The sequence below is a fragment of the Lissotriton vulgaris genome, chromosome 1_1 (genome assembly GCF_964263255.1).
Source record: "Lissotriton vulgaris chromosome 1_1, aLisVul1.2, whole genome shotgun sequence".
NCBI classification, from domain to species: Eukaryota; Metazoa; Chordata; class Amphibia; order Caudata; family Salamandridae; genus Lissotriton; species Lissotriton vulgaris.
In genome coordinates, this window is record NC_141685.1 from 186,852,061 (window position 1) to 186,878,435 (window position 26,375).

General features: G+C 45.4%; 1 protein-coding gene across 1 annotated transcript in view; it reads right to left on the minus strand.

The window, feature by feature from the left end:
- The window catches only part of LOC147738119 (uncharacterized), a 171,358-nt gene extending 150,972 nt beyond the window's left edge, over positions 1 to 20,386 (minus strand). Inside the window, 3 exon segments of the mRNA XM_086925032.1 lie at positions 18,806 to 19,189; positions 19,252 to 19,608; positions 19,681 to 20,386. Coding sequence (XP_086781158.1) covers positions 18,806 to 19,189; positions 19,252 to 19,608; positions 19,681 to 20,108 — 1,169 coding nt within the window. The 5' untranslated portion in view covers positions 20,109 to 20,386.
- Between the last annotated feature and the right edge of the window lie 5,989 nt (positions 20,387 to 26,375).

Below are 26,375 nucleotides of genomic sequence, written 5' to 3' on the forward strand. Positions count from 1 at the left end.
AGCAATGTTGGCCCACCAGGTCCTGAGAAGGATTGGGGAGCGGGGTTGTGGGGCTGCTTTTTAACTGAAGAGGGGATACTTTGTTAGACTTGCCCAGTACTCATAGGATGTCTTATGCCCACATAATAACGATCATTTTTAAAATCTGTATTATATTTTAAACAGTGTGCTTTTAAATTTGTGCCCCCACCTTGGTGCGAGATTACTTCGCCTGAGGCCAATTTGTACGGCATTTCACAGCGCCGCCGTTACCAGGCGCTGGTTACTTCATTCTGCAACTTTAGGCGCCATCTTGGGCAGGGAAGGCTGGCGGTATAGTTCATCGCCCCTCCCGCCCTCCCAGGATACTTAAGGGCGAGGCGTCTACTCCCCCGAGGTATCTGTTTGTTTTCTCCTCTGAGGCGGAAGCCGGAGGAATCTTGTGCTCTCTTGTGCCCTGTTTAATTTGCTGACTCGAGGTTGTTATTGACTTTAATAATAACAATCATTTTTAAAATCTGTATTATATTTTAAACAGTGTGCTTTTAAATTCGTGCCCCCACCTTGGTGCGAGATTACTTCGCCTGAGGCCAATTTGTACGGCATTTCACAGCTCCGCCGTTACCAGGCGCTGGTTACTTCATTCTGCAACTTTAGGCGCCATCTTGGGCAGGGAAGGCTGGCGGTAAAGTTCATCGCCCCTCCCGCCCTCCCAGGATACTTAAGAGCGAGGCGTCTACTCCCCCAAGGTATCTGTTTGTTTTCTCCTCTGAGGCGGAAGCCGGAGGAATCTTGTGCTCTCTTGTGCCCTGTTTAATTTGCAGACTCGAGGTTGTTATTGACTTTAATATTAACGATCATTTTTAAAATCTGTATTATATTTTAAACAGTGTGCTTTTAAATTCGTGCCCCCACCTTGGTGCGAGATTACTTCGCCTGAGGCCAATTTGTACGGCATTTCACAGCGCCGCCGTTACCAGGCGCTGGTTACTTCATTCTGCAACTTTAGGCGCCATCTTGGGCAGGGAAGGCTGGCGGTATAGTTCATCGCCCCTCCCACCCTCCTCCCACCCACCCAGCCATGAATATAAACAATAGACCCGCCCGACCGCGCAGCCAAAGGCAAGCCCGTCTGCGCCCGTCCGCGCCTGGCCCGGGCCGAGGGCCACCCCCTCTAGTCGTTACCCTCTGCCCCTATGAGGCTTCTACTCAGCAACCCAGCTCCTTCAGCTGCGTCCCCCTGTCCTTCACTCCTGCCTTACACTTGCTTCACATTCCCTTGCCGGAAGTCCGGTCTCACTATGCCCAGGCTGCAAAACTTCCATACCCCTCGTTTCGAAACTGCCCCCCTGTTACAAGGATAAATCCTTGAAATCCTTCTCACTTGCCCTCACCAATGTCCGCTCGCTCGGTAAACACCGACAGGACATATTCGATCTGATAGAGGATAAAAACTTGGACTTACTCTTTATGACAGAAACCTGGATGGACAATGCGTCCGATCCTGATTTAGGGATTGCTGTTCCTAAAGGGTTTTCCACACATAGATTGGATAGACAACGTAAAAAAGGTGGTGGAATTGCCATCATCGCACGCGATGTATTCTCGGTAAGGACTAACATGATTACACTATCCTCCTGTGAAACCCTTCAATTTTCTATCAAGTTGACCCCATCTTATACCTTTAAAGGCATTCTCCTTTATCGTCCACCGGGGTCCAGGACTGAATTTATTTCTAACCTTAGGTCCACTCTTGAAGCGTCTGCCCACTTGACAGCTCCCTCACTGTACTAGGCGATTTCAATTTTCACTTTGATAAACCCGAAAACTCAGACACCGCCACTTTCCTAGCGGACATGTCTACCTTCGGTCTCCAACTTCTGGTGAAGTCACCTACGCATGAAGGGGGCCACATATTGGATGGCATCTTTACTAATTTGGTGGGCTTACAAGTCACCCAAATCCTTCCCCTTATCTGGTCAGATCATCATGTCATCCTGGCATCACTGTCTATTCATGACTCTGCCGCCTCTAAGTCACGCCCCAATCCTCGCCAACCGTATTTGGCGTGGGGTGATATCGATAGTTCCAGTTTGGAAACTCTTCTGACAGAATCCACCCCCCTTCTATCAGCTGATCCTAACACCGCTACTACTCAATTTTATGAGTGGGTGGGCTCTGCGACCACCGAATTGGTCCAGGTCAAACAACGATCTCGTAACAGATCTGTCCCGTCGGCCCCTTGGTACTCAGAGGTGTTACGTATCCACAAACAATAGTGTAGGAACAAAGAGAGGCATTGGCGGAAAGATTATTCAGAAGAAGCTAAAATCAAGTACAAAGAATCAGTGGCTAAATATAAAATCTTAATTAGTGAGGCGAAGAAAAAGTACTACTGTGAGAGAATTGAATCAGTAAAAAACTCTAATAAAGCACTATATGAAACCACCAAGCAGCTAGCTGGATATTCCCCCAACCTGACACCTCCCCCCTCCCAATCACTCTGCGACGATCTATCCAATTTCTTTTTTAGTAAAGTTGAAGACATTTATCGGGTCTTCGCGAATAACACCAATACCTCCACTAAACCACCCGCCTCCTACACTGGTCCCATTTTCTCGCAGTTTGCAGATGTCTCCAGCACCCAGATCCGGAACATCATATCATCTATCAAATCGGGCTCTGCACTAGACCCATGTCCCCTGAAAGTCTTGCTGCCGGTCATTGAAGTGGTTCTTCCAGCTATGACTGCAATCTGTAATGCTATGTTTAGTACAGGCACATATCCAGATGTCCTAAAAAAGACCCTTATTAAACCATTGCTCAAAAAACCAAACCTCGACATGGAATAACTAAAAAGTTATCGTCCTATCGCTAGTCTCCCAGTCTTGGCGAAAATAGTCAAAAAAGCTATGAATCTTCAACTATCAGCCTTCATCGAGGAACATAATCTACTGGATGAATCTCAGTTTGGCTTTCGCCAATACCACGGAACGGAGACGGCCTTGGTTAAAGTGGCGGACGATATAAGATCTATCCGTGATGTTGGAGGAACAGCAGTCCTGATACTGCTTGACCTATCAGCGGCCTTCGACACGGTCGACCATACCACCTTGGTCGACCGTGTCGAAAGCATGGGTATTCAACATAATGCCAAGAAACTTCTTGCATCCTTTCTGGCGGACAGGTCCCAGGTGGTTACTATTGGATCTTTTCGCTCCCCCTCCTTGTCACTGCCATGTGGAGTCCCTCAAGGCTCATCCCTTAGTCCGACACTATTTAACATTTATGTGTCGGACCTTGCCAATGTCATTCGGGCACATGGGATGAGCCTTACATCCTACGCAGATGACACCCAGCTGGTCCTCGCCGTCAAGAATGATGGGCATAAAATAGCTAATAACTTTAATCTGGGCATGCTGGCAATAGGGAATTGGATGGCCTCCAACTGTCTGAAATTAAATTCCGACAAGTCGGAAGTGATCATTTTCGGAAATTTGACCCCGGAATGGTCCTCCCTTTGGTGGCCGCTATCACTGGGCCATCCACCAGCTCTGGTCAGTAAGGTGAGGAATCTGGGAGTCATGTTCGACAACCGTCTTACTTTCCTTCCTCACGCAAATCAGATCTCCTCTTCGGCCTTTCACAAACTACGGCTGATCAAAAAAATCTTGCCATTTCTTCCTGAGACAGCTGGAAAAACCTTGGTGAGCTCCTTGGTATTGTCTACATTAGATTATTGTAATGCACTGTTTCTAAGTGCCCAAGAAAGAGTGCTATACAAAATGCAAATTATCCAAAACGCAGCCGCCAGGCTCCTTGGAAGAATCCCCAAACATCAATCTGCGTCAGAAACTATCAGGAAGTTACACTGGCTTCCTGTTAGAAATAGAATCAAATTTAAGGTCCTCTGCATAGTGTATAAGGCTCTACGCAACGTGGGACCAGCCTTTTTTACTCAAAATCTTATTCCCTACAGTCCCTCTAGAACACTACGCTCCTCCAGTTCACATGAACTGGTGGTACCCCGTACCAAATCTGTCTTATGGGGAGACAGAAGATTTCTTGTAGCAGCACCCAAACTATGGAACACCTTGCCGCACTCGATTAAAACAAGCCCCTCACTTTGGTCTTTTCGAAAGCAACTTAAGACCTGGCTTTTTAATCTGTAAACTCTAGCTCCCCTTTGATGGTTAAACACTGCAGATATTCTCTTAGCGCCGAGATGCACACGGGCCTTCGTTCGCGCTCTATAAATGCTTTTAATAAATAAATAAATAAAGGAAGCACTGATGACAAGATATGGGTTAACTCCAGAGCACTATAGACAGAGGTTCAGGAATTGTAAGAAACTGGAGGGAACCAAATGGGTAGACTATGTGTCTTTCTTTTGCAGAGCTAATCAAATGCTGCTGGTGGGCTTGCAGCACTGGTGTGCCACCCACACAAGCAGCTTGTAATGTGTGTCTCCGGCCTCCCATTGCAAGGCCTGTGTGCAGCCTAGCACTGCCATGTCGACTTGGCCAAGTGCACCCACTTGCCAGTCGCTAAACCTTTCCTTTGCTTCATATTAGATACCCCTATGGTAGACCCAAGGGCAGGGTGCATTGTAAGTATAAGGTAGGAATGCTCTGATGGGTGTAGCATGTTCTAATAGTGAATTACAGCCATTTTCGTTTTTCACTATTGAAGGCTACCTGTTCTTATAGGCCAGAATGAGCAGCTAGAATATTACACTCTTATAATCCTAACTGACTCAGGGAACACAGTAGAAATTCGAATTTAGTATGCCTGAACTCAGAATAATAAAATACATCTTTTAGTAAATTCAAATTCAAATTCAAAAATTCTTTATTTCGGCAAATTTGGCCATAAAAGAGTACACAATGAAAGGAAAAGGGGAAGAAAGGGGGAAGGGAGGGCAGGTAACATTTAAAATTCATTTATATACACATGACAATATTTTCGTACAGGCAAAAATACCCACTCAACTATACCACATTAAAATTCATTAAAAATAGCATCAGATTCAGCACATTTGTTTATAAGCTTTGAGGCTAGCAATCGATTTCTCTTACACCACATAGCTAGCAGAAATTTAGAAAGTGCAAAAACAATAGGGCTCAGTGTACTGGTTTTAACAATTCTAAAAGCATGCAAGCAATGTTTAAAACCCAGGTTTCTGCACAATGGTATCAGCCAATATTTTCTTGATTTTGTGTATGCTGGACAAAAGAAGAGAACATGGAGTGCATCTTCTAAGTCCCAGATGCAGCCCGGGCAAGACTTATTAGAGGAGGCCGTCCACTTGGATGTAAGGGCCTTAAGGGGTAAAGTGCCATGTAGCCATTGGATAAAAAGTTTCCGAGCTAAAATCGGGAAGACAACATCCATGAAGTCCTCGAAATAATAAGAATTTTTTAATTCAAAGAAGGAATTGGTGAGGGTGCCTGCATTAGGGGCTGTAGATAAAAGTTCCAGCTTTTGCCCTTTGTAGATTTTAGTGAACATTTTCCGTGAGATCCTGCCACAGGCCCTGTCTGGCTCTTCCCACATGGGCTGTAGTCCTAAACTTAAAAACTCACGCTTGATGAATGCGAGCCAGGGAATTTTGCCCACACAGTTAAAGCTCAGGATCTGTTTGAGTTCATCCTTGTAATTTATGAGATCTGGAGTGGTCCATAGTCTGTGCCAGCACCTTAGAGGTTTTACTGTTAACTCGTCTGCAATGGGCATCAGTCCCAAGTCTAACCTCAGTGGTGTTAATGGGGTACTCTGGGGAAGCGATAATAATCGCCTTACAAATTTGGACTCAACTTTTGTGATTTCCGGGGCAGCACAGTGGCCCCACAGCTCACCTCCATATAGAGCAGCTGCCCTTGCTTGCGCCTTATAAATCTCCAGGGCAGGACTCATTGGCCTAAAGCTTGAAGAGTTGGAAACCTTTGAGATGGCACCCGACAACTGTGACAGTTTCATATGGGATTTTGCCTTTTGCAGTCCCCATGACAGATTTTCATGAAGTGTAACACCCAGGTACTGGAAAGTCGAGACCCTTTCCAGGCATACATCGCCCAGTGATGGATTAGCGCGAGTCGACACTGGCGGGTTAAAAATCATGAATTTTGTCTTGTCGGCGTTGATCTCAAGGCCTCTACTGTGACAAAAGTCCCCAAAACCATTCAGTATCCTCTGAATTCCCATGGGAGATTTGGATAGTAGGAGGGTGTCGTCCGCGAACATGATCGCCGGCAGCCTCCTACCAGCCAGCCTCGGTGCGTCATTGTCGGGGACGCTGTCCAGATGTGAGATTACCCTGTTGACATAAAGGCAGAACAGGGTCGGTGCCAAGACACAGCCCTGTCTCACCCCCCTGTCAACGGGGAACCTTGGTGACAGCATCCCGTTCTTGCCACAACGGACCTGGGCAAAGTTCCCCTCATGTAATCTCATGAGCAGTGCTAGAATCTGATGTGGAAGGCCCAGATCATGAAGGACAGCCCACAATTTCCCCCTAGGAACTAGGTCAAACGCGGACCGAAGGTCCACGAAGACCATGTAGAGGCTGCCACCCTCTACCTTTACCGTCTTCCAGTACAGTAGGATCAGTCGGAAAATTTGGTCCATAGTGGACGTATTCCTTCTGAATCCTGCCTGGAAGGGGCTCAATACATCGTGTTCCTCCATCCATGTCAAGAATTGGTCCAGGACCAGTCTCGCAAATATTTTTTGTTGTACATCTATCAAGCTAATTGGCCTGTAGTTGACTGGGAGCAGAGGTGACCCCTTCTTAAATATCGGGACTATCTCTGCCCCCAGCCAAGTACTAGGAACTTCCATACCTCTCGAGATGGCGTTAAATACCACAAGGAGATAGGGGCCCCAGATTTCAGGTTGATGTCTAAAGAGATCCCCCTTTAATTTATCAAGCCCCGGGGCCTTTCCTGCTGATAGTTTGCATATTGCACTTATCACCTCCCCCAAGGTGAACTCCAGGGGCTCCTGCTGATCTTCTGAGACTTGTAGGTCGGGCAAACTAGACATCACAGCTTCCCCCCCCATATAGACCTTTAAAGTGGGCCTCCCATGCTGATGCTGCAATATTCGGTTCTATCACAGATTTTGGTTCACCCAAGCCATGATTAACAAGTGACCAAAATCTGCGCGCATCTTTTGTGTCCAGGGCTAACTTTAGGTCCAACCACCTTTCCATATCCCATTCTTTTTTTGCATACCCCATTACCTCTTTGTACTTCAATCTACAATCTCGGATCACCATTTTACTTTGTCCTGCCTTGATTGCTGTAACAAGATTGCACTTTGCCTTCCTGCATGCTGAGTTATAACAGGAAGAAGCAGGTTGTCTGGGCCTTCTTGTCGGTGCCTGAGGGTAGAAAACTTCAGCCAGGTTGTTGGCCAATTCTGAATGAATTAAGCTAAGTTCTTCATTGATGTCCCTGTGAGAATCTTGGGAGATTAGGGTTTCGACCTCCAGGAGTCGTGGTAGAACTATATTATAGACTTTAGCTAAGTTCTCTTCCGAACCTACTATTCTACCCCACTTTACCCTGCGCCTGTTATTGGATAGAGTCAAACCAGTACCCTCATCATCTTCTCCTGCGTTAGCTGAGTCTACTTCTTGTTACCCTGGATATATCAACTCCAGGCCTAACGCGTTGTGGTCACTGTCAGCTCTCTCGACTACCCTGAAATCAATGACCTTCGACCACATCTGGGTTTCCACCATGATGTAGTCGATTCGGGACTCTTGCCCCTTTTTGTTGTAGGTACACACTGACGGGCTATCGGACGCTGAGCGTCCATTACAAGCCCTAAGGGAGTTGTTTAATACCAGGGCTGTGATCTGAGTAGCCAAAGGGGACCACACCTTGGGGTGAGGGGATTGGCATTGGGGAATCGCCCAGTAGTCATCCTCTCCCAAAAGGGCACCTTTGCTACTTCCAAAAATGACTCAAATTGACAGTTCACATCCCCTGCAACCAAAAGCCTAAAATCCCCTGGCAATGTGCTCAGGAATTGGGATAGATCATCGATTGTGGTGGACTCAAGGCCCTGCCGTACTGGCCTCGAGTAAACATTCACAACCGCCAGTCCATACCCGTTGGGCCATTTTAGCACTAGACACTGCACATCATCTGAATCAGTGGGCATGCTTTCCACCACACAACCCAGGTGAGGAGCAACTCATATAGCCAGCCCCCCAGATGGTCTTCCTTTCCCTCCCCACCTTGCAGGTACATAAAAGGTGGCAAATCCCACTCTAGAGTGTTCCTCCCTGGCCCAAGTTTCCTGGAACAGACATAAATCCATCTGGTCTACCAGGGAGCCCCACTCTGTACAATGTAGCTTGTTTGTAATACCCGCTACGTTCCAGGATAATATATTAATTGATGTCAGTGTCGTGGCTACTTTTATAACTGCAGCGCCTACAGTTTGTGCCCCACAGTCAGGTGGAGCTTGGAGCTCTGGCACCACACTTTCTCGTATCACAGGCCCTTCTACCATATTCGGTGCCCGGGTCTGGATAATTGGGAACACTCTACCTGGACCACCATCTATCCCCTCTGCACTTTCAGTAGACTTTTTAAGATCCATAGTCTGAAAATTACCCACCCTCAGCTCCCTATCCGCATGAAGTCAGTCTACTATTTCGAGGGAACTAAACCTATTGTGGGTCGCTGGGTAATTATGGGTTATTAGGTCTCTGTGGCCACCCCTGATGGCCCTTTGGCCCTGCCTTTGCATCACCAGTGACCAATCCGGTGTGCAGTCTTGCATTGCGGGTCTGGGGTAGAAGAAGGACAGAGGATAGGGTTTAATCCTTGAGTCTGCATTGTCGTGGGCCCAATTCCAAATGTGTTCTACTGTGCGCGGGTCCCCAAAGTTAACCAGAACACAGTCGCCTGAGATGGTTTTTCTGCTGCGTCCCACCCAAGCTATCCTGCGTACCATCAATACTTCACTTTTGACATTGTGTGGTAGGGGCCTATTGTAATTGAGCCATTGGGTCACTTTATTTTTTTAGAGACGTATGTGATTCTTGGCCATGGTTGCTAATTTCAGGAATACCTGTCAATACCACCACATACGGGCTGGTTTCAGGCGGCAAATCAATTCTTGCTACAACTTTAGATGTTGGATTAGATAGAGACTGACTCCTTTCTGGTGCTTTCGCAGCGGGGTCTGAGGTGGGCGCACTTGATTTGGCTGCCGGTCCAATCCCAGCACCGACTCCTGCAACCACGGCTGTCGAGTTGGCAGCAGTGTTAGGAGGCCCGGCAGTGGAAGAAGGAACAAGATTGGACACAGAACTGGTTTGGACTGTATCTACCGGCTGCATTTTTTTCTTTCTTTTTGCCCCATTCCCCGCCATAGCCTGTTGTAACTGGGAGAGCTGAGATTCCATGCAAGCAAGTCTCTCATCTAGTGGTTCAAGCGCTAACTTTAGTAGGGACCCCAGTCTCTCTAGAATGAGACCATCCTCCCCCTTGACCTCCCCCGTGCACTGGGCCTGCTCCAGAGTCAAGGGTCCTTGCGTATCTGGAGGTGACAAGGATGTGTCAGTGCCTGGGCCAATTGAGTCGTTCAAAGTAGGACCTCCCTTGATTTGTGAAGATGTAGCACTACCAGACCGGCCCTTCACTGTTCTAGTATTCCTGTGACAAGTCACTTTGGTGGCAGCCCGCTTCCTCCTATGTTTTGGCCCTCTTTTAGTACCCCTAGGTGGGTAATATGATGATTTCTCTGGCGAGGTAGGCGGGGATTCAGCCTCTGGGAACACTGTTGCCTCTGGAGTTGGGGAGCTTGTAGTTGAAGAGATGTGGCGTGTACCAGGACTGGAACGCAGGTGGTGCTGGCATGGTTATCGTGCACGGGTGTCCGAGCATTTGCAAGGTGGCCCATAGATGAGCGTTTGGCCATAGCAAGGTCCTCGGACACTCTACGCTCCATGAGGATAATACCCTGGTCGATCACTGAATTTGCTCTGATGATGAAATTGTCTAGAGTACCAGTAATCAACCCTCTGTTGGCCATTGTGTTACTCCATGTCCCCCGGGCAGCCATATTAGTGATATGCAGGCCCCCCCCCCGTTAGGCTATGCGCGCTGCTGACTTTCGGGACACCAAGTCCCACACGCTGTGGTTAGCCCACTGCTCTGCCTCTGCCGCTGCTTCCAGGGGCCGTTTGCCCGCCTGCTGAGCCCCAAATCTGTGAGGGCGGTTGTTAATCTCTTTGTTGATCTGTCGTCTGCAAACTCGTAGCCAGTCAGCAGCAGCAGCGTAGAAGTTACCAACAATGTCTCAAGTGGTTTGCGTCAGAGCACTTTATAGCACTTTATAGCCAATGCTCTTACACGTCTTCTTCCACACAAATAGAAATAAATGCACTCGCTATTGTGCTATTATGCTCCAGTGCTCACTGTGTGTTTAACTACAGCTTTCCAAGCCTAATTGCAAGCTCTCCTCTCCTCCGGCTCCACACACAAACCATCCGACTCCAGACGACCTCAGATGAGCTGTAACGCGTTTAGCAACTGCCGCACCACGCCGCACTCCGCTCCGCTCTACTCGCCCATGGACACATTCCTTTTCTTTAATACCGGCAAAAAGTGCATATATATTTTTTATCAATCTGACTGCCCTTTAGTTTACTTTAGTCCCGGAGGCAGGGGCAGATTCATGTAATTTATACACAACTGAATTGTCACTTATGCAGTCTTTCCCCTCACCTCACCTGTGCAACTCAGGAGTTTTGAGCCACTTCTGCTCCCTCCTCTTGTCCGCGGGAGCCCCTCGGCGGCACCGAGGCAGAAGACCCGAGTCCTGCAGCACAACTGGGAGACGGCCTCCAGGTGCGCCGCACACTAGCCTGGAGCAACGCCCAGAGACCGCGCCGAGTCCGCACTCACTCCGCGGCCGAAGGAATCAGTGGCTCAAACACCGTCACCTGCGGCCGGCGTCCAGCACAAGAAACCTCCAGGTAAGCTCTGTTTTCTCCGATTCGGACTCCGCCGAAGAAACCCTTGCAGGTTCGAAGAATTAACGCTTATTTTAATATTCTGTGTTTGCAAATACCACTTTTAGAAAGTAGGTATTTGCTTGCCTAACCATTTGAGCCTTCCTCTGCTGTGTTGTGTATTCCTTGTCTGGGTTTGTGAGTGGTAGGCTGGGGAATTCCAGGAGACAGGCAGGGGCAGCCCGGTGGTGAATAGAGAGATCTGCATCTAGATGGGTGGGAGGAGTTGCACCTGGGACCTGAATAGGGCTGGGCCTTCCCTCTACAATGCTGGCTCCACCTCCTGTGGCTTGTCTGATGTCTCTGGCCTGCACTGTGAAAGGAGAGGAAGAATCATGTCAACAGAGTGCTCCAGAGCTGTATCTTCCCTCCCCCGTGCTGGCTCCACCTCCTGTGGGGCATCTGATGTCTCTGCCCTGCACAGTGAAAGGAAGAAGAGAGTTATGTAAACAAATTGCTCAGGAACTGGTTTGGACTAGGCAGAGGCCTCTCTGCCTTCAGAGAACAAAGGATTCTGGGGTATAAATATTGGGACCCTGATCCCAAGAAATTAGATCTTTTCTGGAACAAGAAATCGTTCTGCCTAGGAGAAGAACCAAGGAAGCTGCAGGAGTTGGATTGCCCCTCTGCCAGTGTGCTGTTTGCTGGGTTGGCCTGCAGTAGTTGCTTCATTGCAGAGGGAAAGGAGAAGGAACTTTGTAAGGACTTTCATCTACAGAATATTCTCCAAGGGCTTGAACTGTGCTTGCCTCCTGCTGAAGTCTCAGGAACCAAAGGCTTCACCTCCAGCTCCCTCCTGAATTTCCTTGCTGGGAATTCTGACTCCAGTCACTGGAAGCTGGAAGCGTGATGCATCAAGATGAACCGTGTCGCCGCCGCAGCTGAAATTATCGCAAAGCGGGAGAAGCGAAACGTTGTCGGATCTCCCTGGAAGCGTGTGTTCATCAAAGCTGCCTGCTGTTGCATCACCAGAGAAATGTGACACCATCGAGAGAGTCGTCATCGCATCACCGGAGAAGAGTGTCGCAGGGCCTATCGTGGCTCCATAGTACAGAGTCGTCGCAAGGCTGCCAGGGCGTCATCGCATCGTCATCCCATCGCCGCATCAAGGGCGCCATCTTCTCGCATCGCAACCGGATCATCGCATCAAGGCGCCATCTTGCGCACCGCAAAGGGTCCGCAAGCTGAGTATCTACTCATCACCTTTGCTCTGGTAAGGCTCACGACGAGTCCCCTACTCTGCGCAAGCATTGAGGCAGGACACAACCGTTCCCCCGGATCACGGAACCGACGCAACTCCCCTTTTACGAGCCTTTTGTTTACTTTGTGTATCGCATCCAGGTACTTTGTTGAGAACTTTGTTGCATTTACCAACAACTTGAACTAAGCAACTTGCATCATCTTTTAAGTCATCTTAAGTGTAGTATTGTGGATTTTTGTCATTTGTGGTCTTGTGTTTACAACCTGTGTTGTGTCCATCTGTAGTGTTTTCACTGTATTACTGTGTATATTCACAAATACTTAACACACTGCCTCTGAGATAAGCCTGTCTGCTCGTGCCAAGCTACCAAGGGGATGAGCAGAGGTTATTAAGGAGTATAACCCCCTTATCCTGACTTAGAAGTAAGGGTCCCTATTTGGACAAAGGTGAATACCATTGCCAACTAGAGACCCCCAGAGTACTTGTAGTTCTCACAGTACACTAGCTGCACATCAGAATCGGCTTGTTCCTATGCAATCCCTCTGTGGCTTCCTTGGTCTTGCGACCTGAATGTCTAGGCCACACACTTTCAGACCACAACCACCTCAAAACGGTGATTCAGTGGAGCAGAAGACATGCACCAGTACCTACTAGGAGGCTGTATGCTCCGGCCCTGCAGGACAGAGTCTTCTGTGATACTGTAAGTACACATATTGCCATCTTTGAGGAGAACAAAGGGACTGCTTCTACGACAGTGATAGAGTGGGATACCTTTAAGGGTGTCACATAAGGCCTGTGCATCAAGATGTAGCATGGTGTAAAACATGCCTTGTGAGCCAAGAACCTCTCCCATGAACAAACAATATGAACAGCGGAAAGGAAATATATGTGGGGTAGCTGCATGAAACGAGAACATAATCACCCCTCTCCGAAAGGAGTAAAGAGAGGCAATGGTCAGACTAGGAACACTACACTATCAAATAGTAGCAAGGCTCCTATGGTTGTTGACCCCAAAGACCCCAAGAAACGGCAGTAGATCCCCGGTGGGAGAGATATTGAATGTGCAAGCAGATATAAACCAGGCTTTTCTGTAGTATCACACATCTGTCTACCAGGCCGAGGAGGGAGTGCAAGCTCCTCGATTAGATGAGTATTTGACTAGACTGTCGATTCCCAGACTTAAGCCCCTTCGGGGACATGCAACAGATGAAACCCTGACCACTGAGGAAATTGGCTTCATGATTGACTATATCACGTGCAACAAAACTCCTGGGATGGACGGGTTCTCTGTAGACTTTTACTTCACCTACAGAGCAACCCTCACTCCAAAGCTTCTCCAAATGTACCAACAGGCCCGGCAGGAGGGCACATTGCCGGGATCCCTATGGGAGGCTATGAGATTGGTCCTGCCTAAGCCCAACAGGGACCCCTGGAGATACGGTCCTACTGGCCACGGTACACCGACCACAAGATTCGCAGGAAGGTCTTTGCAAACAGGCTGCTACCCTGCCTCTTTACATTGGCACCAAGACCAGAATAATTTTGTACCTGGGAGGAAAATGTATCTAAACCTATGACGCCTCTTGCGGCTGATGGAAGAGAATCTTCATGAATTGCCTCCATACAGAGCACTCTCACTAGATATAGAGAAGGCCTTCGACACCCTGGGGTAGTTTTACTTAGCGAAAGTGCTGATGTGCATGAAACAAGGAGCAGAAATACTGCATTGGATAAATCTCCTCTACACCAACCCGCTGGCCCGCATCTGGACAGGCAGAGATCTCAGTTTTTTTTTAAGCATGCAGCAAAGATACCCACTGTCAATTACTTTTGCCCTAGCCATGGACCTGTTTGCTGGCCTGTTTTGTTCGCAGGACCCAGCAATCAGTATACAGAGTGAGCCAAATTGAGAGGCCTTATCACTGTATGCTGATGATGCATTTGTGTACCTCAGGAATGTGTATGCGTATCCATCGCAGGTGATGAAGGTTCTAGATGACTTTGGTAGCACTTCCGGACTGAGGCTAAATTGGACCAAATCCAGCTTATATCCCAAGGGCAAACTCACAACTTAGAACAGGAAGTGCTGCCCTATTTAGCACTGGGGTGGCACCATGACCTCTTTAGGTATTTAGCGGTGAACTTACTACACCGAAGAAGATGTTATAGAGGGCAACTTAGGTGATGTCCAATGTTTGCAGCTCCCTGTCATTTTGGGGTTCGTTGCCACTATCAACCCATGGGTAGAGTGGAAGTTGCAAAAATGCTATTAATACATTTATACTGCTTCTCGACCCCTCTAGTTTACCTGCCCTGGCGCTTCTTCAGGAAATTGGACTCTGTTTCTGTTCTTATGGACTTAATCTGGGGAGCGGGCCACAAGAGAGTTGTGCTTTGCAAACTATACACTACCTTGGAACGGGATAGAGGAAAGGACATTTAAAAGACTAATAAAGAATTACAAACTACTGTGTGACTTGGAAGCCTATTATTTCTCAATACAGCCCTTGTTTGTGATCTTGTTACAGTTCTCACATTATCATCCGCACTAGAAGAAATGGGAGCCTGGGGTGTCTGATCACAGAAACTCATTTACATACAAAAGGGGGTGAAAGCCTGTTCACAAAGCACAACACAACTTGTTTATGTAATAGTTTATACATTGCACAAGGAGTGTGATTCAGGTAACAGTGTGGGTGTGACGGGAACGAGCAGTCTTAGTTGCTGACACATGAATGTCTGACGGGTGCATCTTTAGCTCTTTCAACTGATTGAGAGAGGGTGGCAGTCTCAAATTCTGGGGGCATAGATACCAACAGCTTCCCTCATAATATTTGCTTTTTGCATCTACAGTTGGTGCAGATGCCACCTAAGAGAGTAACCTTTCCAGCTAAGTAGTATGCTTCCTGGAGTGAGCCTGCTTTGCTTTTCCCAAACTTTGGTCAGCAAAGGTAAATGTGTCTTCTACTAAAGTGTTCTTAGCTCGCTTTTGGTAACGTGGCTTGAGCAGTATGGCCTAAGGCGCGCTCAAAGGAAAAGCAAAACAGTGGAAGTCACAAATTTCAATACAGTTTATTAAAAATAGACAAGGAACTTTAAGATTCAAACCAAGTTTAGATAAAAAAGAATATTTAACAATTATTCAGAAGCAAAATCTAAAGGAGGGCTGTGATTTAACGATTATTAATTAGCAACTGTCAAAACCAAACAAAAAAGTAAATGAATTTTTAAAAAAAGCTGATCCACTGAGTCGATCAGGAAGTCACATACAAAATTGTAGCTGACTTCACTAGCTATGCTTGAGGGGTCAAAGGTAAGTTTAGTCCCTGGTGATGATCAACACTTGAATTTGATGCAAGGCTTTTGGCTGAATCTGTCTCACAAGGTGACGAGCTGCACAGAAGTGGCTTGAAGGGCAACATTCCCAGTTGAACCTGAATTCACAGCAATCAAAATCAATGAAACTTCAGGCAATAACAACAGCTGCAAAGTCTTCGGAGCTTCCAAGTTATGGAGATGGTTCAAGGTTGATGATACAAAGCTTGGAGCGCGGTGTGAGACAAGCAGCGTACTGGAGTTCACGCTGGCGGTTCAAACATGAAACTTGTAACCGCCAAGGTGTATCACAGCAGGTTCAAAGGTTGTTCAGCGATTCAAACCCATATCTCACTTATCCAAGTGGAAAGGTAGAATACCAATAAAGGCAGATCAAGGTGCAGGAATCTCAGGGTTTGGGCTCTCAGTGCTTACATTGTAACCGTACAGCGAGGGTAAAAACTGTTCATCGTATAAAAATGTACACAAAGGATAAGACCTCAGAACCAATTAACAGCAAAGTACATTTCTGGGCTAATGTTGTGGTAAAACCAACAAAATCAGGTAAAAGGAAGAGGAGAAGGGAAAAACAAAAGCAAATCATGATAACATGGCTAACAACACAGAGAAATTACCTGATCCTACTACGGTAATGATAAATCACTGCTACACGAGGCCCTCAGGAGGCCCAATGATGTATCAAATCCAGGAAAATTACTTCAAGATATTTGTTGCCGCTCCCCAGCTAAACAGACACATCGGACGAGTGCTCTGGTGTTCGCGCAGGATCATCCAATTCACTCTAATAACAGCCCAAGTGCCCGTGTCCACTTTAGAGTTACCACAAAAATGACACACCCAGGCGGAGTTGGACACCTCGAAGGCTATTCACAAAGGTACCTTACACCTGTGAGTAATCTGTACATGCAAGGATGCTCGTAGAGTAACTTTGCTACTTGTATCTATTCACTATTACGATAACGTTACTCAAAAGTGTGGACTTGCACGTCTGCACACCCTTAAATAGATGTGGAGCAAAATGTACAAATGTAACTTACTGAATCATAAATGGAGCATTAGAAAGTGCAGCATAACCGACCACTGGTAATGCCTTCTAAAACTGCATATACATTCAAAAGAATGTTACAAAATTACCTATATTTTAAAAATAATTTTTGCATGATAAAATATGTTGACCTTTTAATTCATATTTTTTTTAAACTATTAAATAAATAATTTCAATTAATTCTATCCATAACTTTTTGTAAGGCAGTTCCACCTCTGAACAGAGTTGTGAAAGGAAATTTTGTAACTATGAGTACATAAAAAATAGAATGATTTTACTGTAGGTGGGATTTTTCATACAAACCTTTGAAAAAAGATGTTTAAAATGAATTACATTTCAAGTTAATAGTGTTGCATCATTTGTATTTGTTATAAAGTAAATTTACATTCATATTTAACATACAAATATTTTATTTTTTCAAGTTTGATAAACTTGTAAAATGTTCCCTACATTTTGTACACAGGGAGAGCTTCACCCAAGTTGAATATATATAACATTGTATTTTTTCTAAAGCCTAAATTAAAAGTAAGTAACATTTTTATTATGTATTTATAATTATTCATTGTGAGGTAGAGACATAATTGTAACAAGTGTAATTATACCTTACTAAAAATGATTGTTATATCAGTGTTTAAATTAAATAACACATTTTTATTAAAATAATCAAAAGTTTACTTTTGAGATATTTTTTGCCATTGAATTTTTAATTTTTAATTTTTAACTAGTTGCAGTTCCAGTGGATGGCTATGTGTGATATTGGACTTACTCTGGCTCTGAGCAGGAGTACATTTACGACTCTTTAGGTACATTATGGCTGTATTGACTTTAAAAGTATGGTTCGTAAATAGAAATGGGCATACTCCTAACCCCCTCCCTATACTCCTCTTTACCCCTGCCTTACCCCTCCCCTTTAGTATTTCACATTTTACAGCCACTTCCCTCTATCACTCCCACATTTACTACTAAAACTATACTAACTTGTGCGGAAACTCTGCAGTCGAGGCAGACAACTCCACAAAGAAAAAGACAGGAGAGGCAGAACGACTGCACATAGTTTGTGAATCACATTTTGTTGTACTTTAGTCGTCCTATAGTAGTTTATGAATAGGCCTGATTATCTGTGAGACTTTTTTGGATGTATCTGATGTGATTCTAAAGCTGTGAAACTGTCCTCAGCAGATGAGAAGCAGGTTCCATTTGTAGCAAAAAAGAACATTGAAAAAGGCCGCTAAAGTGGATCTTTGTAATATGAGGCTGTGTCCTATTGGAACAGAAGTCATTAGAACAATTTAGGGTGGGGCCAAGAATGGTTTGCATATGGTTGGCCTTGTCTTTAGTGGCACGGAGACTAGAGAATAATGTGGTGAGATGTTGCCGAGAAAAACGACCAGTCCTTCCATCACTGTTAGTTTTTCTCAATGATCAGCCCTCCGTGGCACAGAACAGATGTTGGTTCCATAGAGACCTAAGACAAAGGGACTCCTGCTGCAGACCCCTGGTGAGGGTCATTATGGCTGCAAACAGTTTGATGTTGCAAGCATTCCTGATCCTAGCAGCGTGGCCTCAAAGTTCAGGATTGAATGGCCTTTGTGGGTCAGAGCTCTGCATATAAACACTCAGGGAGGAAAACACACTGAATGGAATGATGCCCCAAATAGTGGCTTAGGAATGATTTTAATTCAAGCATTTCCATCCCTCGCTGTGTGCTTTTCTCAGTAGACAGTTTGTAGAACAATCAATAGAGTGGAGTCTTTGTAGCTGCTTCATGTAAATGTTTTTTGATGCTGAAAGCTCCTCCTCAGTGTTTACAGTGAGCACCTTTTATTCTACCACATTGTCTCTCTTACGTAGAAAGGTTACATTTACAACTGAAGTTTTTGTCACATTGAGAGCACGGATCATTTTCTTTCTCATTGTGGGTTCCCTCTTGTTGAATGAAACTGAATCTCCAGCAGACGCTTCCCAGGCATTTAGACCAAAGACAAGGTTTTTACAGGTAAGTTCTCCCAAATTGAGTGAGTCCAGATTCCAACTGAAACTTTTCCAGTATTCAGAGATCTAATAAGGTCTTTCCCCAGTATGAGTTCTTTCATGTCTAGTGAGATTCCTTTTCAGTCGGAAGCTTTTCTGGCATTCAGAGCACTGATACAGGTTATGCCCAGTGTGGGTACTTTCATGTGCAGTAAGGCTGGATTTCTGACTGAACCATTTCCAGCATTCAGAGCACTGATAAGGTTTTTGTCCAGTGTGAGTTCTTTCATGTAAAGTGAGAGTGGATTTGCAACTGAAGCTTTTACAGCATTCAGAGCACTGATAAGGTTTTTGTCCGGTGTGAGTTCTTTCATGAAAAGTGAGAGCGGATTTGCTACTGAAGCTTTTACAGCATTCAGAGCACTGATACGGTTTGAGGCCAGTATGGATTCTCTGATGTACAGTTAAAGCGGGTTTGTGACAGAAACTTTTTTGGCATTCAGAGCACTGATACGGTTTATGCCCAGTGTGGGTTCTTGCATGTCTAGCGACACTAGATTTGCGAATGAAGCTTTTAGAGCATTCAGAGCACTGATACGGTTTGAGGCCAGTATGGATTCTCTGATGTACAGTTAAAGCGGATTTGTGAAGAAACTTTTTTGGCATTCAGAGCACTGATACGGTTTATGCCCAGTGTGGGTTCTCTCATGTAAAGTGAGATTGAATTTGCTACTGAAGCTTTTAAAGCATTCAGAGCACTGATATGGTTTGAGCCCAGTATGGATTCTCTGATGTACAGTAAAAGCGGATTTCTGAGAGAAACTTTTTGGGCATTCAGAGCACTGATACGGTTTATGCCCAGTGTGTGTTCTTTCATGTACAGTAAGGATGGATTCCTGACTGAAGCTTTTCCAGCATTCAGAGCACTGATAAGGTTTGTCCCCCGTGTGAGTTCTCTCATGTCTAGTGCGAGTCTTTTTCAGTCTGAAGCTTTTGTGGCATTCAGAACATTGATACGGTTTGATGCCAGTATGGATACTCTGATGTTCAGTTAAACTGGATTTGTGATAGAAACTTATTTGGCATTCAGAACACTGATACAGTTTATACCCAGTGTGGGTTCTTTCATGTTCAGTAAGGCTGGATTTACGAGTAAAGCTTTTCAAGCATTCAGAGCACTGATAAGGTTTTTGGCCAGTGTGAGTTTCCTGATGTTGAATCAGACTGGCACTAAAACTGAAGCTTTTTTGGCACACGGAGCACTGATACTGTTTACGCCCAGTGTGGATTCTTTCATGTATCGTAAGGTTGGATTTGTGACTGAAGCCTTTCTGGCATTCGGGACACTGATAGGATTTTCGTCTAGCACTAGTTTTCTCATGTTTAGTGAGGTGGGATTGATGACTAAAGCTGTTCTCACATTCATTGCTCTTATTCAAGTTGTTTGTTTCTCCAAATTCGGTCTGTTCCTGAATACATGCCATCTTCAGACTAAATCTGATTCCAGAGTCTGTTTTTGTTTGTGTTACACTCAGCATTAACTTCTAAACTACACTGCAGAAGTTCTTCTTCACATTTGTATTTAACTAATTATAGTTTTTACCTGGAGATCATTTTCCTACCTTTGAAGGCACCTATCTAACTTGTCTTATTAACTTTCACTGAGGAGCCCCGTGTATTGATTAAGAGGCCTCTCAGGGATTCATTTTCTCCAAGTTATGCCCGGGTGAATTCTCTCTTGTTTAATTAGTCTTATTTAGTGATTCTAGTTTATCACCTTTGATTTAGGAGTTTTAAAAAAACTGATAAGGTCTTTGGGCTTTTGTGTTTGCCTGTTAGGTATGTTTGTTCATACAAGTAATGACAGCTGATTAGGGCATGCCAGGGTGGTTTATGAATTATTAATAGCTTAACACCGGTCCCTTTTATACTTGCTGTGCCAGTATATGCTTTTTTGCTCAGTGGCTAAGACAGGTACATGATCCACTTTGGAAGTTACAGGACACTTTGAAACCACTCGGATCAACCCAAGAGACAGAGTTGGTGGGGGAAAATCTTCCTATATTGGAAAAGATAATCCAGCATCTTTGCTGTAACGACATCTGAGAAAGTGTATTTAGAATGACTTTCTTTTAAAGGATCTTTTTCTTCCTCTTGTCTCCAGGAGACAGAGACAAAAGCTTGCGCTTGTAAACCAAGGATATTAGTCTTTTTGACCGTTCTGTCACATCACAACACGTCTACGGGTGCTGATCTGTTGTGGAGGGTTTGCGTCTCCAAAGCATTTCTCATAAACCATCAAACAGAATTTAAATCACTGACTTTTCTCAAGTGCACTGCGTGGGGATCAATTGTGGCCAATGTTCTCCTTAATCTCAGTTACGGACATTTGGTAAACATTTATGGCCATTTTACTTCAGGGATTTGACTACTTTCACATTCACCAGATTCTTCTGCTCCAACATCCTCACTATTTCTGGCACGTAGAATGTGTTTCTTCTCAAGAGCTTGAGAATGTTTTAACTTTCCTTGAAATAATCCTTTTCGTTGTGTTTCACAAAATTTAAACCTTCTTTTTTCTGTTCATGCTTCAGTCACCTGTAGAAATGGAGTCAGATATTGTAATTGAACACAAAGAAAACATTTATGACTGTATACTTTGCACAAAGAAAGTATTGACAAAAACAAGATAGGAAATCAGTTGAGTAGCATTTCTGATAGTGGTGAAACAGCTCTGGACACTGTGTGGATCGGGAGCTTCGGATCACTGGAGCTCATGGATGTGAGAGCAAACGTACAAGTTGCACATATATTGTGACACCGATTCTCAGCCAACACTATCAATTTACAATTTTTGTGGCAAAGACTGGCATCACAAGATATTTGTAATTCTTTTAATGAATTATCAGCTGTTATTTACTCCAATGCCCACCTAGACTGTTAATCTATTCCCTTTTCCAGTGATCTAGGAAGGGACATTTTGTTGAACGAAAGAATTGGCCTTGTTGCACTCAGTACTTTAAATGCCACTGTGGACTGATGCTGTGTCCAGTTAGCTTAGTGGAATTCACTATTTCAAATTGTGCAGATGATAAGGACTTACTTTGTGGCCCAGAACTCATCACACTCCTCTGACAGGACGCGGGTACTGCAACACCTGAACAAGAGAAAAAAACAGCACAACAGTAAAGGAAACCAAAAAGGGTCAAGAAAAGAAAAACACAAAACAGAGGAAAGAGAAAAAAGGCTATCTTCCACTCTCACTACAGGGGTCCAGCATAGGAAACTCTGAAGCAGATGCGTGTGAACCCATAAGTTACTTCTAAACCCAATGCCCCCAAGGTCAGCACCAGGCGCAGCTCCACCGGCCGCACCACCCTAAAGCAAGCCCTGTGTGCATGTGTGTCCACGCACATGTACTGTGTCTTTTGCTTGTAGTAGATAAGACACAAAAGGATAGTTTAGGAGGACGCAATGAGATGGAAGTCAGATCCAGAGATGAAAGATGCTGAAAGAACGGACAGAGGGAGGATAGTATCATGTGGTCTGGAAGAGGAGACAAATGTGCCAATAGTTAAGGAGCTGCTGGGCAAAAATGACCTAAAAAGGAACTGGACTTGCACTACACCCCCCAACATGTTCCAAGAGTGGAATGTGGCTCCATCAGGTGATTATCAGAAGTTTGATAACAACAAGAATAGTGCACAGAGGGAGTCAAATATTGTAGTCGAAGAGACAGAAAAACAGATCAAGAAAGGGAATAGAGAAAGAAGAAACAGGGGAAAAGGAAACTTAGAGTTATAGGAATACTTACCAGACAATTATTTTATTTTTTGTTCCTCCAAGGGTGGCAGCCACACTGCACTGCCTGGTCATCCCAGCATACCTTGAAAGGAAGTAAAGAAATGGTTTTGCGTCAGACGACTATCAAACTTCATCACATTTTACAAATAACCGTCCTGAACTTACAAAACAAAAGAATCTCTTGTTCTCTGGAGGCCATTGTGTAGCAACTCTGGTTATGAATACATATTTTTTTTTGGTTCAAGAACCATGATCCTTTGCTGGAAAAGGTCCTTGTGAATATAGAGAGCACCCACAGTCTCAGAGAACAAACCCTAACAATCCAGTCCACTTCTTCATAAACCCCATCTTTCCATTTACAGACCATGAAACTTGCAAATCAAAACAATCTGGTTTGCAAAGGTATGTTAATGTCCTTGTACATAATTCTACCCACCGTTCATAAATCAGTCTAAGCAGACTCAGATTTATACAAACCATGCTCTCGGAGCAACAGCAATTTAAGTTCAAGCTGATGCAGAGTTTGAATGCTGAGCAATGGAAGCAACAAGGCATCAATGTGTGGGCGCTTTTTATCTATAACTTATCTGAAGGGATGATGCGGAGGGTCAGTATAAATAAACCCTTCACGAGACAAAGCTTGGAACATTGAAATGTTTAGACCTCCATTGAAGACAACGGAGCAGCAGCAGCCTATACAACCTGATCTAGGCCCGCTGCTCTCAACATTACAATGTCCTAATACAGAGCCTCTGCCTCTCTGAAATATAGGGATTGGACAGGAGAAGGCAGAAGATACAGCCTGCAGCAGGGCACACAGGAGCCCTCCCTTCCTTCCCCCGTATCTCACAGTGTCACTGGTGTCTCGGAAGGTGGGGGTGTTCTGCTCATCTCCTACATCTCCCGGCTCACCTGAATGATGAAAAGCAGTTTAGCCGAGCCCAGAGAGAACCGGGGGCTGACTTCAGCCTCCTTTCACAGCTATTGCTGTGAATGTTCAACTATTAACCGCAGTGGTCCTGCATGCGGGTGTTAGCTGTTCAACATTACCACTTACAGCAGTTCGGAGTACCGGAGGTGTTCCAACCCCCTCGGTCTATGGGACACCGTTGTTTTTATTAATTAACACATTCTGCCCTCATAGGGCAAACAGTTTAATGACCTTATAGTCAGCCATAGCAGGCAATACTGCCCATTAAAGGACCGCTCCCTTGGTAAAGGCCCTTGCCCTTGAAGATGCAACAAGCTACAAAGCTATATTAAAGGTTTCAAATAATTACTGAAGGCATAAACATGGGTACTCAGTCAGAGAAATAATTATCATAATATTTGCAGGCGGATCACATAAAAGTAACATCTAAAGTATATCAAAAGCCAGAATCAGAAATAACTCTTGATGTAAAGTCAATAGACAGACCACCACAACAAATGTGTGCTAAGAAATAAGAAAAAGTTTTTCTATAATATCAAATAGCAAACTGACATAAAATCTGCTTTTTAAAAATCAAGAAAAAGTTCTTAAGTCCAATATCAGTAAGAGGACTGACATGTAGTCTGCCTTTAGGAAAAGGATAAAATAAAACAATTCCAGCAAATATCCCAAAACAGTCATTTTATACGTTTTTAGACAGAGAGAACACATTATTGACATGGTTCATGATGAGGTAAAAATGACAGCAATCAATGAATGTTCATGAAAACATGGCACAACAAAATGAAATTTAATAAACCACACCTACAAAATGAATAATTAATTGTGACTCTTCAACTAAAAGCCACAAGTCATTTTACATGGTTATTTCCTAACATAATAACTGGATCTTAATCACAGTTTAAGTTTTTAGCCGTTCATCATTGACTCAATTTGCATGGGAACATTTGCTGACAGCTCATTGGTTGTTTATTAGAAATGCCTACAACTTTGACTCCTTTCCCAAGAGGGGTGGGTTGTGAGCTCCCGTCAGTCTGACTGTGGAACGGGAGGCACATTTATTGATTAAAGTGATGCCGGATTCCCATTTACTTCTTCTACAAAAGAGCCACTCTGGGTGACCTCTAGGACTGCACCAAGCATGCAATCCTTCTCCCGTCTCAGGCACCGTCATTGTGTCTGATTCAGTCCAGTAGAAACTCCTAGTGTTGATGCAAGTTGTGGAAAATCCTTATTAATTAAAAAAGAATTTTGTTGAAATCTTAAATTTGTTAAGAATTTTGGCGTTCTATTCTACACTGGGCTTTGGGACTATCGGGACTGAAGGCATGTTCTAATATATCTGCCTTTGACTCTGCATGCTCGGCACAGAGGCCAGTTGGGCTGGGACCATTGGCTGTGACATCCCATTCTGTGCCATCTGATTCATGTTCCAGTTTCCCAGGTTCCTGCAAACATCGCAAGGATCATGTCTTGTTCTGCACATTATTAGTGTTTGAGGTATTTAAATTGCCACTGTCAGTAAAACCTATACCCTAAGCAGGGCCAGACCGGCCGGAACCGGCTTCGGGTGTTTCTCCGGGGGGCTGGAAGAGTGGGGGCCGATTCTTCAGTGCTGGGAAACGTATTTCTTACAGGCGGCTGCTTTTGCTGTGGTGCTGCTATATCGCCCCCGGCAACAAAAGAGGCAGGGAGCTGGGCCGTCAAAATTGTCAGGCCTGGTTGGGGTTCCCAGTCCGGCCATGACCCAGAGGAACAACTTTTCCTCCATGCATATACTGAACATCATTACTCTGCACCCCAACGCCGTGCATATCCAAATTCACAACAGCAACAAACCCAGAATCAAAGCGAGAATAGCATCCGCGAGAACCACTTTCGTCACCCTTTTGGAACATTTTTGTCTGAGCCGTCATTATTTTTTCTTTGATATTTTTCTGCTTAGTAACAAAAATCTCACTACAGAACTTTGCGTAAAACAAAATCTCATCCGGAATGTTAGTCTGCAGCCCCTCACATTTTTCTGGATATGTGCACTACCTCTAGATGCAACGCTAAAAGATGCGCCCTCTTTTACCCGGTCTTTGCCTTTGCAATATTGTCTGTAACTCTGCATTAATCTCTTGTAATATAATAAAATATTTTGAGGCACTTCACTCTGTGGTTCTTCAATTGGCCAGTTTACAAGCAACTTACACTCATTCCACAAATCTCTTGGGACAAATATTAACAAACTTAAACTCAGCTCTCGACCACCCCGCCTGGACGAACAGGCCTCATCTCCACTGCATCCCTCCTGGAGAGGCCCCACCTTCTATGAACCACCCAAGAACAGGACAGGCCTCACCTCCTCTACACCTTCCTGGACAGGCCTCTCCCCCTCTGCATCCCTGGACAGGCCTCACCTCCTCTACACCACCCTGGACAGGCCTCTCCTCCTCTGCATCCCTGGACAGGCCTCACCTCCTCTACAACGACCTGGACAGGCCTCACTCACCTCCTCTGCACCCCCTGGACAGACCTTGCTTCCTCTGCATCCCCCCAACAGGTCTCGCCTCCTCTGCACCTACCTCCAAACAGGCCTTACCCCCTCTACATCCCATGGACAGTCCTCCCCTCCTCTGCACCTGCTGGACAGGGCTCACCTTCTTTGTGCCTCCCCCTGGACAGGCTTCACCTCTTCTAACCTCCCTCCGACAGGACAGGTCTCACCTCCTCTGCACCCCTGGACAGGCCTCATCTCCTCTGCACCCCTGGACAGGCCTCACATCCTCTGCACCCCCTGGACAGTCCTCGCCTCCGCCACCCTCCTGAACAGGCCTCTCCTACTCTGCACTCCTGGACAGGCCTCACCTCCTCTGCAGCCCTGGACAGGCCTCACCTCCACTGCACCCCTGGACAGGCCTCACCTCCTCTGTTCCCCTGGACAGGCCTCACCTACTCTGCACCCCTGTACAGGCCTCACCTCCTCTGTTCCCCTGGACAGGCCTCTCCACCTCTGCACCCCTGGACAGGCCTCAGCTCCTCTGCTTCCCTGGAGAGGCCTCTCCTCCTCTGCAGCCCCTGGACA